At 32.6% G+C, this 18,445-nt stretch overlaps 1 protein-coding gene across 1 annotated transcript; it reads left to right on the top strand.

Moving 5' to 3' along the window:
- The first annotated feature begins 8,070 nt into the window (after positions 1 to 8,070).
- Positions 8,071 to 14,511, top strand: LOC114721010 (GATA transcription factor 26). The gene is made up of 8 exons (XM_028906785.1): positions 8,071 to 8,550; positions 10,454 to 10,825; positions 11,640 to 12,069; positions 12,303 to 12,372; positions 12,832 to 12,935; positions 13,309 to 13,495; positions 13,593 to 13,704; positions 13,879 to 14,511. Exons 1-8 carry the CDS (start codon positions 8,511 to 8,513, stop codon positions 14,181 to 14,183), a joined length of 1,620 nt encoding a protein of 539 aa, XP_028762618.1. The 5' UTR covers positions 8,071 to 8,510; the 3' UTR covers positions 14,184 to 14,511.
- The last annotated feature ends 3,934 nt before the right edge of the window (positions 14,512 to 18,445 follow it).

Raw genomic sequence — 18,445 nt, 5'->3', positions numbered from 1 at the left:
ATGGGGAGCAAGAGTGGAAGAGCAAGAAATCACGGAATGAGGTTGGTCAATTAATATGGGTTTAAAAATAAAAAATAATATCAAAAAGTTCAGACAAACTATTAGTTTTTCTAGTAAATATGACTAATAAATCCTCATGAAAAATCTCTTATACATAGGATCCGATAGGTTCTAAAAAAAAAAATCATGTAATTAAAGCACCAAACATGTCTTGGCATATTAATTTTGGGCAGGAAAGGCCATTCCCATTATGACCAAGGGTGTGTTTGGATAGAAACCAAACTATGGTTTCAGAAATACTTTTACGGATTACGAAATAAATATATGGAGGAGATTATCTCGTTTTGCGGAAAAATGCTTCTGAAACCACAGTTTTGGGATACCCAAACAGGCCCCAAATCAAAGTCGATCGCATTAAGTTAAGGGGAGTGGTTCCATTTCCTTTTGTCCTTTGCAATTAACAGATATTATTTTCAGACATCAAAATGGCTTTACCTTATTGGATACATATCACATAGTTCATAGCTTCACCCAAACCTAATACCCTTTCTTTTTAATTTGGTGAAGTGACCTGATTTATTGTAGTTTTGTATGATAGAGTGCAAATCCACCTATGATACAGTGCAGAGCCACTATGATTCTTTTATTTTATGCTTAAAATGTATTTATCACTCGTACAATCATTGCAAATAAATAAGATATAAAATAGAAACAACAATAAAAAGTAGCAATTTCTTGCAACCCAACAAAAATTACATGTTAACCTTGTGTTTGACGGTATTAGTTAAGAATGATCCTTTTAATTTTATATATATATTTTTTCACTCAGTTAAGTGTAAATAGAGCGTGTCATTGTTCATCGTCATTTCTATTGATGATATTGTATTTTATTTTCACATCATTTTTGTGCTTAATTAATTGGGGAAAAAAATTATTGGAGTGAGACGCAAATTGTAATACAGTAGCATATTTTTATTATATATATATATATATATATATATTTTGTGGCCATGTGATCGCATAGCAAGGAAATTAGGAAAAGCAACGTCAGCTGGCAGGTTGAAGAATTGTATACCATAAATATTCTAATGTGCTAACTTATCTCTACGACGTTAATTTGGGAGCATCTGTTGACTTTTCATCTCTTCAATATTATAAATATATAGCTTACCTCTCTCTTAACCCAAACAATTCACTTTTGGATGCGTTGTTCGTTAAAAAATAATAGTAATTTTGAGACGTTCGATTCACCTAAACACAACAAAATAACCCCCAAAAAAATGGTGCTCTAAACAAAACCGAAGCATGTACAATTAAAAAAAAGAGAAAAGAAAAGCAAAATTACTTTAATAAAAAAACAATAAGTATTAATCGAAGTGATAAGTGACCTTATCCCATTTAAAAAAAATTTAAATTTCGAAAAATATACTTTTCATTAGATGAAATGATCCGTCAAATGATACATTTTCTTTTCTTAAATTTGGACTAGTCAGTTGTTCGTGCACTTAACCTTTATTAAAAGATTTGGTTTAAAAAAGACACCGGATATTGAGTAGAGAGAGAGAGAATATCCATTAATATTTACAAATAATCTCTAACACTTATTTCATTCTTGGAGTGTGGACTACTCAGTGTGAATATTGATTAAAATTAAAAAAATGTAATATTAAATTAAAATAATTATGTTGAGGGTGCTCGCATGAAAAGGAGATGGTTAAGCAAAGTATATTAAAAGCAGAAACAAATGAAAAAAAAAGGAAGAAAGTCACAGCCAACCACTCACAAAATCTGCATATCTCATAGACTTTTGAACCCTACTACTTCACTTTATTTTTTCCTTCGCAAATTGCAATTAAATTAAATTGATGGATGAGAAGGCAAGGAACTCTTTTCATTTTTCAACACCCCGCCCCGCCCCGCTTTTCTAATCTTCTTGTGCACTGTGATTAGCGTTTCATTTCACTGTTAATCGTTTATGACTCCTATATATGTGTGTGTGTCCAACAAAATAATTAAATTTCAAACTTGAGCTAGCAAGAATTTCAAAACCAAACAATCCAAACATCCAATCACTACAAACTTTCACTTTCCCGGGCATAAATTGATAATGACATGTCTATTTTCTGTGAGCACTAGTTGATTTCCATTATTAGCTTTACCAAGTGTTTGAATTAACTTATTTTAAATAACTCTACATTATAGTGAATGAGTTTTGAATCATAAAATATATATATATATATATATATTAAGTGATTGCGGGTTTGCCAGAGAAATACGTTTTTTTTTTTGGGTAATTTGCCAAATATATACTTCCTTCGTCTCTTATTATGATATCCAATTTTTTGAATGGGTTTGTTTCTTTTTATAAAATTTTCTTTAATTTTATCTGAGTATTTAATATAGTATTTTGCCCTTAATTGAATATATTTAATGCATTCTTTTTTTCATTTATCTTACTATTACTCTCTCACCTTTATACATTTATTTATAGGGATATATTTGAAAAAAAATATTTTTTAAACTGTATAATTTAATTAAAATAATCTTATAATAAGAATGGAGTAGTACGTTTTGGTTGGGAAAGTGTTATAGTATGAGGGTTGGATTTGTAGTCAGAATCAGTGTGGTGAACGGGATGATGCTGCGTGGCAGGAGAAGCCTTGTAATTGGGCCGATTTGGGCTGCACCCAAGCCCTCGCAGCCAATCAATTCCCACCACGTGTCACACTCCTGTTGGATCAGTCCTTGTTCATGAACCTGTTTGTTTGGACTTCTGACCTACGAGCCACGTGCTTCGTGATCAGTGAGTCACGAGCCCACTCCCACTGCTTATCGTAAAATTAATAAGTAATTGATAATTGATTTCCAGAAAACAAATTTATTTAGTAATCCGCCTTATTTCATTTTATTCTGTTGTGTATATATATATATATATATATACCCTTTACTTATTAAAATCTGTTCTTCCTTATCCGTGAAAACAATAAGATATTTAATGTGTTGGGAAGGACAGAGTTTAATGAGCAAAGGATCCTGTGACCCGTGATTTAATGTGTTGTTATATAATTAAGAAACATAATTTCACTAATCACGTGCGCTCTAAACATGTCTGAAACACTGCAATATCATCCTCCAAGCATTGTCTCCGTCTAATTAATATTATTCCCATCCCAAACATGACATATGCTTCTCATACACTACAATTACACTCCCCAAAAATTGTTACTTTTTAAAAATTAATTCATTTAACTTATAAACTAGTGTAATACGCATAAATATTTTAAAGAAATCATGTAATATTTATTATCATTAATTAATTAATTAATTTTTAATCTAATCAGGTTAATTTATTAATTTTTACATTAAGGTTCGAATGGAGTAACAAAATGATTGAGAGTGAGGCCAAAATCAAGAGAACTAAATGCAGATATATAAATAAAGCGCGTGAAGCAAGGATTTAAATGTCTTAGATGTGATTAGAGTCAATGCAAATACTATTTTCGATCCTAATTATAAGAACTAATTGACTAATTTGAGGAGATTAAGAAAATAAGTTAAGTTAATTATGTTTGACAAATAGGTGTTGTCTTTACTAAAATATCCTTACTAATCAAGTATATTAACCAGAATTACTATTGTTAGAAGGACTATCTTGGAAAAAAATATATAAATATGAGAGACAAAGTGGATCGAGCTCTTATATTTAGGATCAAAATAAAAATCAAATAAGATCTTATATTAAGAATTAGAGGTAGTACACTAGTACTAGTACATAAGAATAATGATTTTGTGGTTCCAAAAAAAAAAAGAATAATGATTTGGCTGTTTCTTTCCTTCTAATGTTCCCACTTCTCAACTTCGGAGCAGTAACGCGATTTGAAGCTTTAACCAATGCTTCTTAACCACAAAGCATTCGATTGTGCCAAAGAAATCTCAACCAAAACCCTCAGATTCCTTCTTAATTTTTAATTAATCCTTATCGTTAATTACATCCTAATCCCTCTCACCGCCAGAAACAAAAGACCAATCTCACCCATTCACGCTCACGCATGCCCCTCCCTAATTCAACACTTGTCCAGTTTTTTAAAAGCGTCACATTATTGCGGTATCTTTATCCATTACATAATACATGAATGTCATGTTTTATTAATTTCTGAATAGCATAACTTTTTATAGATATATGAAAATAATTGATCTGTAAATTTTCAGTTTTATTTGTTTTTTAATCAGCTTTTTATAGTTTTCATCTTCTTTTCTATTAACTTCTTATAATTTCACTCATCTTTAATCAAATTTTTTTTTATCAAATCCTTTTGATTTAGATTTATTTTTTATCTATAATTTTTTTCCTTTTTACCCATCATATGAAACTACAGAAACCTAGCTAAAAATTAAGTGAACTTATAAATACCTGATAAAAAGAAAAAAGACTACAAAAACCTAATTAAAAATAGCTGTAACTATAAAGATATAATTAAAAAACTATAGGGAACTAATAAAAAACAAGGGGAAGTTACAGGAATTTACAGATAATTTTTTTATAAATATATTGAATTATATAATTAGCCTCATTCTATTTTATTGCTTCTTTAATCACTTTATTGTATGGATAGAACTGGAATGTTAGCTATAGCTAAAATGATTTATCAATTTCTTTACAAAAAAATGATTTTATGAATTTTAATTTGTTGATTAAAAAATAATAGTAATCATGTGACATGTAACAAAAACAAAATATAATTTTTGACCAAAAAACAAAAACAAAATATAATTATCCCGATATATGCGGCCTCCCTTTTGAAATTCCCCTGAATAAAACGACACAACTTGCTACGTCTCAGCACATGATTCCTATCTATCTGCACTTCGGTCCACTGGATGTACACGTGGCATACAATATTAATATTATGTCCCCCCCTTAATTTAACCTCTTGATCTTTACTGACATCCTTTTTTTAAAATAAAAATTAGATTTAATTTTAAATAACATTTGTTTATATTTTATATAATTAAGAATTTAGAAGAAATATATGTACCAGTTCTACAAATTTTTGTGTCATGTTTATGCCCTCTCTGAATGACAAAATTTTATTATACTGTTTTTACTAAAAATTCTAGGAAGAATAAAAAAAATACCATTAGATTTTATAAATCTAAATCAGTCTTATTTATTACACTTTAATAACAACTGACAATATTTAAAAAGTAAATGAAAACACATTTTTATAGTCATTTCTAATTTGAGATTTTAAAATTTTAGAGGTGCTTTTTACCAGGATTCTCCCAAAATTCTAGTTCCAAGTAATTTAATTTTTTTCCTAAAATCTGTTTGGTTTGATGGAACAAGGGGGAGAACAAAAAATAGAGGAAAAATTATAATAAATTTAATTAAATTTTTTTAAAAATGTGGTTGATAGTTTTTAATTAATTTTTCACTTTTTTATCTCATATCTTCTTCTTATTATAATTTGATATCTTCACATTTTCAGATTTTTAAATCAAATTTATTAAAGTTTTTTTCCCGGCAACTAATAAATATCTCACGTAAATAATAAATAATTGGAATGATGCATAAAGATCTTACCGTGAGATCATTGCTTTTACAAAAGGCAGAGACAAGACAATGAATGAGGGAGATCTAGAACAAGCAGCTATGAGTTCTAAGGGGGCCCACCTTTAAACCCGACTGTGCGCTTCTTAATTTCCCATTTTTTATATTATTGTTTTTTTTTTTTTTTTTGAGTTACATAGGAGCGGGATCAAACCCGCGTCACTCACACACCCACGCACACACCCACACCACTGGGCCAACAGGCCGGTGGTTTTATATTATTGTTATTACCTTTTTCTTTGACACAATAAGCACTCCAGCTCGAAACATTAATTCATTTTTGACAATGACTCAACACGGAGCCTGATTATGTCTTAATCCTTAAGGCTAACACCCTAATTTTTATTTTATTTAAAAATACATAATCATTAATTATGTATCAATATAACATGTTGATTATATTTGAGGAAAAAAGGCATCCAGCTCAAGATTTGTATTTTTCTTTTTTCCTCTCTGAAAAAAAAAAAGACGTGATAAGAGTTATTTAATTAACGGACCACGATGCCCAGGAAAAACAACAAGCGTGGCATGGCTGTGAAAAAGAAGCTAATTTTCTCTGCATTATAATTTTGAAATAACCAGGCGCCGTTAAAATTGTGAAGAATGTTATAATGTATCAACATTAATATATTAAATATTAATTAAAAAAAAAAGGAATAGAACGTGGGGGATGAAATGACGGTTTGAAGAGGAAATCAAGAGAAAGTTGGGTTGGCAATTGGGTGTGGGGGAAAGGAATGGCGTTGATGCGAGATCTGATTAGTGGGTTTTTTATTTTTTATTTTTAAATAAATGGGTTCCTAATCCTAAAAGTCACAGTACACCTCAAGGAATGCAATTTAATAATATTTCCAAAACAACAAAAAAAAATGGCGGAAAATTCCTGTTTAAAAATTTTATTAGCTGTAGATGTTTTACATTTGCTTTTATAAATTTCAGGTCTTCTTACTAATAAGATTTTAAAATAAGGGTTTTTCATAATTTTTTTTTTCCAATAAAATGAGCAAAATGATATTAATAATTTGGGACATGTCCCTTGGAACAACTTATGGGAAGGATTGGAACAACTTATGGGAAGGATGATGGAGGAGGAGGTCGGCCTCTTTGAGGGGGTCACAAATCACCATCTTTTGATGAAAGCAGGTGGAGACCAATCCAACGGCTCAAAACTCACGACCCAATCCTACGTTGCCGACCTCATGTTGCGTTATTGCGTATCCTTCCACAACGTTAACAAAACATTACATGATCATGATTGTGGGTTGGGTTGGACCGATTTCCCTCTTTCTTTACACAAAGCACCTTACCACTCTTCTCTCCTCATCACCCACTTACCTTCCCTCCCATTCTCCAATCCTAATCTCTCCTTCTTTTTGTGTTTTCAACAGAAAAGAAAAAAACAAAACAAAGGTAAAGAGAAAATTAAAGAGCAAACCAAAACCACTAGGCACCAAATTAGTCAAATTCATCAGATACCCACTATCACTATATATCATGACCACACTGTGTTATCTCCTTTGTTTTCTCACTCCTTACTCTTATCACCCGTTTCTTATTTTATCTTATTCTTCATCTGCAGAATAAATACTTTACCATACACCATAATCATAAATACCAGTAAGCTTCTGTTCTGATGAGATATTAAAAAGAAACTGGGCAGGCGTGTCATGGGATTGCTTTGAGTGATTGCCTGCGAGATTCATGTGGCTGAGTCACAACCTCCTTTGGTCTCACCATTGAAAATTGAATTAAGGCGAGAGTTAAAATTGATGCCTAAAGCTTGTCCGTATTGGTGGGTCCCTTATCATCAACCTTCCTGACCTAATCCAACGGTGATTGCTGAGTCTGTGACGCCATGGCAGCCCTAAAGTATTTATTATTCATATCAGCACTGGTAGATGGGAATATAATATTGTGGAATTTGGTATCCCTATCAAATAAGAAAATGAGAGAAATCACAACATATGGGAAAGTCCAAACGACTCGCATTGTTTCTTTCTCCCCCTTTTCTCTTTGTTGTGCTTGAAATGTGGGCTTCCGTTTTCCTTCCTCCATTGAAGTTTTCACTATTAATGACCTGTTGTTTTTATAAATTATTTAAAAGGAAGAAAATGGTTTTGGACCAAAAATGGATGGTGAAGATGAATGCTTTTGGATTTTATTTGATGAGGATTTGTGAGCCCGGCAGAAAAGTCCATTGTCAACACGATATGTGCAATAATATTCCCCTGCCCCTCATTCACCTCATTGGGTAAACACAAATGAAAGTTCTTAATTTTCTTTCTTTTTGGTTTTTCTTTTGGGAGGAAGAGTTTGAAAATTTTAATCTTGAGGGAAAGTAAAATTGAAATCTTTCGGATTAACACCTACTAATTACAACAGAGAGAGAGAGAAGGATGGGAAAAAACAAAGGAAAAGGAAAAGCTGAACATTTACTTCACATACAATACAACAAAGAGGTCACATACACAGACCTTCTCTCCCTCTCTCTCCATTCCATTCCACCTTCCTTTCCTCTTTTCACAGCCATTTATGAGATTCCTCCAATGGCCTTTTCTCTTCCATTGGATTGTATAGATTCCGAGTTAAAATACGCTCATCAATATCTTCAATTCCAGTTGATTTGTGGCTATCTATGTGAATTCTTTTAAAGACCATAGAACAAAACTCTTCTGGGTCTCTAGGCTTCTGCTCTCTTTTGCAAACTATCATTCTGGGTTTGCTGCAGAAAAAGCCTTCAATACCCAATACTATTCGCCGCAAAAGTCTTGAAGAGAAAAACTGTAGATATTTTCAGAAAATTTTCGGTTTCCTTTTTTTTTTTCCCAATAAATTATTTGCCCCTTTCTGTAAATTTTCTTCCTATTTCTTTTTCTTCACTTGAGGAAAACATTGAGACATGGGAAAGCAAGGTCCTTGCTATCACTGTGGAGTTACAAGTGAGTTCTTGTTTCTCCAATATGCATATTTTCTTTTTTCTAATTTTCCCTTTGAGCTTTGACCTTAATTGTTTTCCCTCTATTCAAACGCGGACTATTCTGCAAATATTTCCTCACTCAGTAATTTTGCTAAAAGGGAGTTTTGTCTGAAAAGGAATTTTATGCTGGCCAATATAATTGAATAAAAAAAAAGGCGTGCTTTTCGTTGTATTCTGGATGTAATCTTTCAGTGATTCAAGTCTTCTTGTTGCTTAGAATTCTTGGAGCTGGAATTTCTGGGGATTATTATTCATTTCCTCCTTGTATGGCTTTCCGCAATCTGAACTTGCCTTTTTTTCCGGTTTTAATTTTTCCTGAACTCTGTTTGAAGTATGAACAAACGTAACTAATGCAAATTTGAGCTCAGATTCTGTCAAATGCCAGATGGGACATACTATTTGATAGACAAAACATTGCTTTTAAGGTGTTCACCAAAACTAGTCAAGCCATTGTTCTGTTGTTCCCATCTGGATTATGTGAAATTGAAAGGAGAGATTAAAAAAAGACAGGAAGACATCTTTGAATATGCTCATTGTTAAATCCTAATCTGTATTCTGAAAGGAATTCACATTCAGAAATTTCTTGTTGCTTCCTGTACGAGCGCTTTCTCATTGTATCAGAGGGTCTCTTTCCAAGCATTGTGTATATATCCTTGATACTTGTCAAAGTTCTCTTCTTGATTGATTGAAGAGAAAACCTTCATATGCCGCTTCATTATTATATCATCAAAACTCTCAACCCAAAACTGTTGTTTTTGCTCACAATAAAATAATCATGGGACTTAGCCTTCTAGACGTTCATTCTTTTTCCTGTTATGAATATTTGTCTTCCAGAAATCTGAAACATTTTCAACTGCTGAAGTAATTGCTAACGAGTATTGCCTAAAAATGTAGCAACATTGTAATCACATCGAGTATGGTTCTGTAACCCCCTGAAAGGCAGAGTGATCATTTCATTTAGATTCCCTTAGTTTCCATGCCTCAAGGGAGGCTTACTTGTTATTCATTATTTGATTTCAGTTAAATTGCAAGCATTGTGTCAGCTTGTGGTTTACGGACTGTTTGCCTTGTTTTCCTCACAAAACGGATGCTGCCTTTGATTATTTTAATTATTTGAGCCCATCATTCAATAGCAATAACATATTGGGCACTTCAACTAGGCATTGCGAGTTCCTTGTCTAATGAACGCTTAAAGATGATGCTAGCTAACTCAACCTTAAAATGTTTGTTGAGTTCAGCTTTCTAGTATGTCAAAGATGATTAGTCCTTGTTTGTTGGGAGTGACATCATTTCCCTGGATAGTCCTTGCTGGTTTTAGGAACTTACATAATCTATAATCTATCTTTCTATTCTTCTGACAATGTCTTCATAAAGTGGATTATCCTACTGTCACCACCTCGTCGTCAGCTTAGTTAAGGGGGTTGCTGAAGGAACTTTGATTCTGGACAAACAATTGATCCTGAAAAGCTTTTTTTTTTTGGGGGGGGGGGGATTGGATACCATGTTTTGAGAGTCATATAAGGATCAACATTGTCAAGCTCTAACTAATAAGTAGCTTGTTGCTGTTATTGCTGCTGTATTAAAGCTTTGACCATTAAGAGATCAAGTTTTAATTGAAGAAGCTTCCACTTAACAGTTATTTTTCATGACGCTGGCCAGTAACTCTCGACTGTTTTACTCTGAACGGTTTAAGCTTTGGCTTGCCTATGAGAAAAATCCCTTTATTTTATTCTACGCATCATAAACGAGATCATCAAGTATAAATGAATTTATTGCTCCTTGTAAATTACCTAATCAATCCAAGCTGCACGTCTTGTACTGTTTGTAGAGTTGTGTATATTTCTGACAATTGAGAATTATAACAGGCACACCACTTTGGCGCAATGGCCCGCCAGAGAAACCAGTATTGTGCAATGCGTGTGGTTCTCGATGGAGGACAAAGGGAACACTTGCAAATTATACTCCATTACATGCTCGGACAGAAACTGATGACTGTGAGGATCAAAGGTTTTCAAGAGTAAAGAGCATATCACTAAATAAGAACAAAGAAGTGAAATTGTCTAAACGAAAGCAGAATGAAGACAATTTATTAACTGGAGTGGCTGGTCTTGATTACAACCAAGGATTCCGAAAGGCGACAGATGAAGATACAAGCAATAGATCAAGTTCAGGATCAGCCATCTCTAACTCAGAGAGTTGTGCTCAATTTGGTAGCACTGATGCTAGTGATTTGACAGGTTGGATGTTTATCATGCAATAATTTTATTGGAAGATGATTTCTTCACCATTGATTGTAGCAGCACTAGGCATTCGATTGAAGAGGGTAATAAATAATAAAAATTCCCGGTCCAGATATATTATGAGCATCATCGAGAAGTGTGGATAATGACAACAAAAGAGGGGAGGAGGAAAAATGGAAAAATTGCAGATTTTCTGTACTTAAAATGCCATGGTGAAGATGTAAGATGATGAGCGAAATTTGCTTCTAAATTATTGAGTGTTTTTTCTGTTGATGATAAGGTTCCAAGAGGTGATTCAGTATATTTCTAGCATTAAGCTCTAATTATCTCAAGACAGTTCAAATTGACTTTGATATGGATTTTATATTATCTGTAGATTGTAGAGGAAGAATTATTTGACACTAGTGTGATACTTGATGCACTTGCTCTTTTCAATATATTGTTATAGGGTGTAATTTCTGTCGTAGGAAGAATTCATAATATTGAGCTTTTTGACTGAATTTTATAAAATTTAGACAATGACAAATATGTAATCAGGTGTGTTTAAATAGCATAATTCACGATAGTTATAAGATATTGATGGCGTGGAAAACAATGTATCAATGTAAATTTGTGAGCATGATGTTCATGATTTAAGCTTTTTTTCCAACACTGGGTTTATGAGAGACTCATCCTGCACAAATTTAAAAACTCGAATGGTATAAGATTAATCTAGATTTTCATTAGCGTCAGTGGCTTCCGTATCATATCCTTCTTCTTTGAATAAAAGCATGTAATTCTGATATGCATAGTATATATGGTGTTATTTTAGGTCCTGCTCAGTCAGTTGTTTGGGATGCTATGGTGCCTTCAAAGAAGAGGACATGTGTTGGTCGTCCAAAGCAATCTTCTGTTGAGAAGCTTACAAAAGATCTGTACACTATTCTTCATGAACAACAGTCTTATTTTTCTGCATCCTCTGAGGAGGATCTTCTTTTTGAAAGTGAAACACCAATGGTCTCTGTTGAGATAGGGCATGGAAGCGTTCTTATTAGGCACCCAAGCTCTATAGCTCGTGAAGAGGAGTCTGAGGCCAGCTCTCTTTCAGTTGATCACAAACAGTGCCCAACCAGTGAGGGATTTTCATGTTCTGGTACCGTTCATGTGCATAATGGTTATAGTGGTGTGAATTTTCCATCTCTGGGGGTTCAGAAGATCAGGAGCTCTGCTGGCCAAGGAATGCTGCAAGAGCAACTTAAGAGGCAAGTTCTTTGGGGACTCTAGTTTATATCCGTGCATAATTTGCAGTCAGCTATGCATGAGTATAATTATTTATCTTGATAGAAAATTTAGTTTAATCTGTTACTCCCCTTAACAGTCGATTCATTTTGTTAAAAATCCCCCCCCCCAAATTGTACAGTGCTATGGTAATCTATTTTAGGGACTAAGAATATTAAGCGTTTTATCTTATTATTCATTTATTATGGAATTTCAGGGACAAGACTCAACATGATAAGGTTCAAATCCTTGGAAATAAGTCACCACTGTGCTCGGTAGATTTAAATGTGAGTCACATTCCTTTGTATCTCTTCATTGCACTATGAAAAGCCTGCTAGGGAGAAAGTTTGCCAATAGGCATGTATTTAGACAGAAAATGTTTAAGCAATCAACCATTTCAGTTCAACTGAATTTCTTGTTCCGTGAAAGTTTACTAGGTGTTTTGACACACACGCGCGCGCACACACACTTGATGTATAAGTATTTTATGAACTTTTGTTAGTTTCTTCAGTTATATGATTGCTGCAACAACTTTCAGGATAGTACTTGCATTTGTGATGCCAAATTCCATTGGAGAATGGGCATTGCTCCCTTTTCCATGTATAATTCACTCATCTAGTCATGTTGATAAGTCTTTACTCTTGTCTTTTTCTATGTATCCATAGATGCTTTAAATTTTCCAATTATATGCATTGTTCATAGATGGTCAAATGAAATAATGCAATTACTATTCACATTTGATACAGGATGTCATTAACTATGATGAATTTATGGGGACCTTGACAAACGAAGAGCAGCAACAGTTACTCCAGTGTCTCACTGCAGTTGATACTACTAAACTTCCTGATAGGTTAGAATCTACTTCATCTATATTTGGCATAAGTTTTATATGTTTTGGTCAAACTGTCATGATTATGTTTGTAAGTCAAACTCCTTAGACAACAGCTTCAAATATTTCTTTTTGGTGTAAATAGCTAGTCAGAATTCAAGATCATTGTAAACGCCCTTCTGACTTCTCAGAGAAAGCTCTTTCATTCAATACGTCAGTGCACCGGACTTTACGGAAGGATCCGTATTTATATTAGATGTCATGTCATGTAAAGATTCAATATTTCAAAAATTTGATTTTTACAAGCTTTTTACGATGTGTCAAATGTGACTTCTTTGGGATATATTAGGTTGAAATTGAATCCAAATTGATATCTGTATTTTTGTTTGCACAGCCTGGAAAGCATGTTTAGCAGCTCCCAATTCAAGGAGAACTTGAATTATTTTCAGCAGCTTCTCGCAGAAGGTGTCTTTGATATCTCCTTATCAGGGACTAAACCTGAAGACTGCAAGACTTTGAAAAGGCTTGCATTATCCAATCTGTCAAAATCTAAATGGGTGGAACATTATAACTTACTTAAGGTTCTGACAAGTTTTTTATTTTATTTGGAACCATTAATTTTGTTGATGAATTGTTATTGTCGATGCTTATTGGCCATTGCATCCTTCTATGATGCAGAAAAATAGGAACAGAGCTGGAAAATCTGTTGCTTCGGGTTATTCCGGCACTTCATTTAGTAATGCTGCAAATGTCAAGAGATATCATGACAGCCAAAGTAAAACTTTATCAGGTTAGCTTCAATATTTGTTCGCCTGCTTTCAAATTTAAGAAATACTAAGACCTTGCAAAAACTGAAAGTACTAATACAAGTTAATAACAAAGCATTAATAAATGCCCTCAGCAACTAATGTTCTTAATTTATGTCAATATTTACCGTTTTCAACTTTGATCTCGCAAATCTTAGAATTGAAGACCACAATGAGGAGTCCTAAAAGGGTGATGATGAAGGTTGGCTGTGAGGCCAAGGAAGCTGAAGACTATGGTTCTTGTTTCAGTCCAAAAAGCCTATTTGCTTTACCTTCTGATGGTGAGGCCCTTATGCTGGACTCTTTCACTTTTGTTGAGGAGAGTGGTGATCAGGATCTGCTGCTAGAGGTACCATCCAATGGTTCTTTTCCAGAGGCAGAGCTTTTGCACCCAACTTTAAGCTTTGGTGCTCAAGCCAGCACCGGTAGTAGTTCAATATACCCTCATATTGTTCGTCCCTGATAAACATTACCAGGCTGCTTTGATGGCTATGGCCTGAGTCTTCTGTAGTGATTAAGGTCTGCATGTTTTGGACAAGAGATATGGTGGTTGCCCATTTGTTGCCATGTTGAGCTTGGAACGGCAAAGAAGGGATGAAATATGGGAGGGCCTTTTTGTATAGGTTGGTAACTACAGATTGTAACATATAACATGAAATGCGGAGTCACCATTCGCAGAGTTTTGTATGAAGTTTTCTTTTGTGAATAATTTCGATACCTCTCAACAGGACTGGTCCTTATTACGAGGAAGTGGGGTGATTGGTGATCCTGATCCATGACTGCCCATTTGAGGTCCGATCTATCTATTTATGACTTGGTTATATTATGCTCAGCGCTTAGTTGCTTAAGCTGCAGCCATTCCAAACTACTGAATTTGTGGCCCTTCACCTACAGGCTACGGAAGAAAAGTGGCGTCACTTGGACTAGATTGATAGGCGGAAAAATGTACAAGTTGCAAGGCAATACAATTATAATGAGCATAAAATTTGCTCAAAATTCTCACCAATGTAAACGCAATTCGTGTTTCAGCAAAATAAATTATAAAAATAGAAGACCCCACTAAATAAGGAGGCCGTATATGATTTTGGTTCCTTATTTAAATATATATTTTTAACTTTAAAAAATAGAGGGTTTAATAATTAAAAAAATATTTTTGAAGTCAAGAATTAAGAGCCTGTTTGGAAGAGCTTTTTAATAGTGATTTATGAAATACAAGATAAATATGTAGGAGGAATTTTATCTCAATTTATATAAAACGCGCTTATAGGGAATTTCTATCACTGAAATCTTTAATTTTGAAAATGCTGAAAGCTTTTATGTATTTACACGGAGTACGAGGCAAAAAAATTAATTATTGTTATGAATAAAGAAGAAATAGAGAAGAATCATACATAAAAAGAGAGGATCAACAAGAGACAGTACTTCTCATTCCATTCAAGTGTGCTCAATACATTATACATGGTTTCTATTTATAGGCACAGCTTTATACCTTCAATAGAATCTACAGATTACATAATAATATAAGATAATTGTGGGATATAGAGATAATGAGATATATTAGATATTATAAGAGATATAGGAGATAATGGGAGATATATGGACATCCATAAAGATATTATTATATTCATAACACTCCCCTTTGGATGTCCAATATATATGAATATGCCTTGTTAAAAATCTTCAACTAGGAAAAACCTTATGAGATAAAAACCTAGCGAAAGAAAAAGAGTACATCATTTATTGATATACTATGCAATGCTGCCTCATTAAAAACCTTGCTAGGAAAACCCAGTGGAACAAAACCATATACAAGGAAAAAAGAGTACAGCGTGTATCAACTCCTCCTTTTAATAACATTAGTTGACATCATCAAGCCCGCAAAATCTAATATAACGAACAACCCTTCCAAATATTGTAATGAGATAAAAACATCAAATATGAATTCTATGATCTTCAAAAAATTATGAGACGAATAGTCCTTTTATGGTTTACCCACACATGGATCATACTATGATCTCTTGACATAATGATCAAACAAGAATATTTCGTTTTTAGAGTAACAAGAATATTTTTAACTTCATTCCAACATCTTCATATTGATAAAGAACTATATCATGCTAATCAGCAAATGATAGCTCAGATTCTATATGACTAGATAGATATATAAATACTTTAGTGACACTAAGATACGATACTTTTGGACCAAGTGTTTATTCATTATCTTCTGAAGGTCTAAATTGATCTTTAGTCCATATCTAAAGATTTTGCAACTACTGAAACATATAATGGATGTTGTTTATCCACATAATGGATGTGATTTATTCATATGTATCCTTCCGAAAGCTTTCATTTCAAGCTTTTCCTTTAAATAATTCGTAGCTTTTGAAAACTCATTAAGAGTTTCGATGTTATCACCATAAGTAATACTGATAACAAACTCATTTTGAATCTTTTTACAAACAGACAAGTTGGAATATGTTTACATCATTCCCTCAGTCGATATTAATCACATATGCCTCATGTAGAGATTTAATTGAATAATGTTCTTGAGAATATAATTGTATGCTTATAGAAACTCAAATCCTTCAAGGATTTTCATACATTATGATCTAGATCTAATCATGTATTGGATTGTTTGAATTTATACAAGGATTCAAATCCTTTTGGGATTCACATATAATTTCACTATAAAGTGAGTCAGACGTTATAGTTATATATATATATTTCTAAGATGCATATGAAAAAACCTCATTTATTACCAAACTATCAGATTGATCAGACATGTAATTTAATCCACTACAAGACTTTATTTATTTTTATATTATACAAATGTCTATTTACATAATACTAGTATTACACTTCAAGTGCATAGGCTAAGGATACACAAATCCTTGTTACATTGCGTCTTTTCTTTTCTGTTGGCCAATCATTTTTCTGTCTGTATCTCACGATAGATTTATATTTAAGATCCTCATTTGATCATGTGATATCATCAATAAAATTATTGTCGATAATTTTATTTCTTTATCGGTCCTATTTTCTTTTATGATATAACATATCGAGATCTTTTTATTGCTTTCAGACACTTAAACCTCTTCAAGGGTCAAATAATTATGTCTTAACCTCTTTTGCAATTCATGCCTCCTTAGTATGATCATCATGATCAATTGCTCCTTTTTCTTTTCTTTTGAAACTGATCATAATCTCATGCTTTTAGCATATCTTCAAGAATAAGAGCATTTTTAGCTAGAATATAAGAATTAAAAATTCTCATTTTGATCAATAATTACATCTGGAAGATATTAATAATATTTTATGAATGCAATATTTATGAACTTCTAGTTCATACTACTATATTTGAGGATCTACATTTGATAGTAAAAATACATTTTATGTATTTTCTTTTCCAGCTACACATTTTCCCCCCTCATATTGAGAACATATAATGTAGATCTCCTAAATTCATAAATCTCCTTTAAAAACATTATTTTGTTTCATTTAGAAACAAACAATAATAAAGAGATTCTATCTAACAGTGATCCTAACTTACTTTTAATATCCATTTATGTGCGTTGTTGCAGTGGAATAATAGACATCACACATTTTAAGATGAAAAATGTTTGGCTCTTGACCAAAAGCCAATTATAATAGGAGAATTCACAATACATTGTTGGCTTGATGCATTTATGTGCAAAAATATATAAAATCAATCATCCCAACACTCAAATGGGAATTTTGTTCTCATAAACTCTGATCTAGCTACTTATAGAGGCTTTTACAAAACATATAATCATCAGCAACATGAGGAATAATCACTAGTAATCTCAACGAGAATAATATTGATTTCATAATCAAGAACTTATGTACTCAATGTAATTATCTGAATATATTTGCAAACTTCATGTTGCAAGTTGATCATAAATACCTATGACCATTTTATAGATGCATCTTTCACTTACAGAGTATTACTTTAGTCCACATGGTGTCTAAATGTGTCCATATATAAAGTTGATACATTATAAATCTGTACGGATCCGATTTTGAGTATAACTAGTGATGTTCTCTTTGAGAACAAATAACACATAAAAAATTCTTAAATCATATATCATTTTTTAAGAATCTTCTCGTTCTTTAACAAATGACAGTACGCATTTTTCATGATATTTTGCATCGCTATGATCCGGGATGATCTGACCAGTCATGTCAAACTATAAATGCATAAACTTTTGGTTTATTGTAAAATTATTCTCAATTATTAGTAAATTTCTTGTTATCATGTCATATTATTAATTTTTCATCTTAATATTTCATAAGGAATATGTTATCAATTATGGATTTTATCTTCAGGATAATAAATCATGATATAACTCTTTTAGAGCATTATTTTTCATCTTTTTACCCAATAGTAAAAACTTGTGCACTCATAGAAGGTTGAGCACTCTTTTGGAGCCTTTTTCAAAAGGAATATGAGATATAAGGAATGACATTAATATTAATAATAACAATTTTCATTCAACATAATTCACACTTGTATTTCAACAATCTCCCCCTCAAGTATGAGTCATATAAATCTCCCCCTTTAGAACTATATCAAAGTATGAAGCATGTGTGTGTTCAAAACATAAAATTTTCTGGATATTTTGTTATTCAAAAACTTCACTTCTTTATATGTATTGTGTAATGCTTCAAAACTTATTCATAAATTTATAAATCCAACAAGAATTT

Source organism: Neltuma alba, unplaced genomic scaffold (genome assembly GCF_004799145.2).
Source record: "Neltuma alba isolate B1F8T4 unplaced genomic scaffold, ASM479914v2 tig00012009_pilon, whole genome shotgun sequence".
NCBI lineage: Eukaryota > Viridiplantae > Streptophyta > Magnoliopsida > Fabales > Fabaceae > Neltuma > Neltuma alba.
The sequence above is the reverse complement of the archived record's forward strand: the minus strand, read 5'-3'. Positions and strand labels throughout refer to the sequence as shown.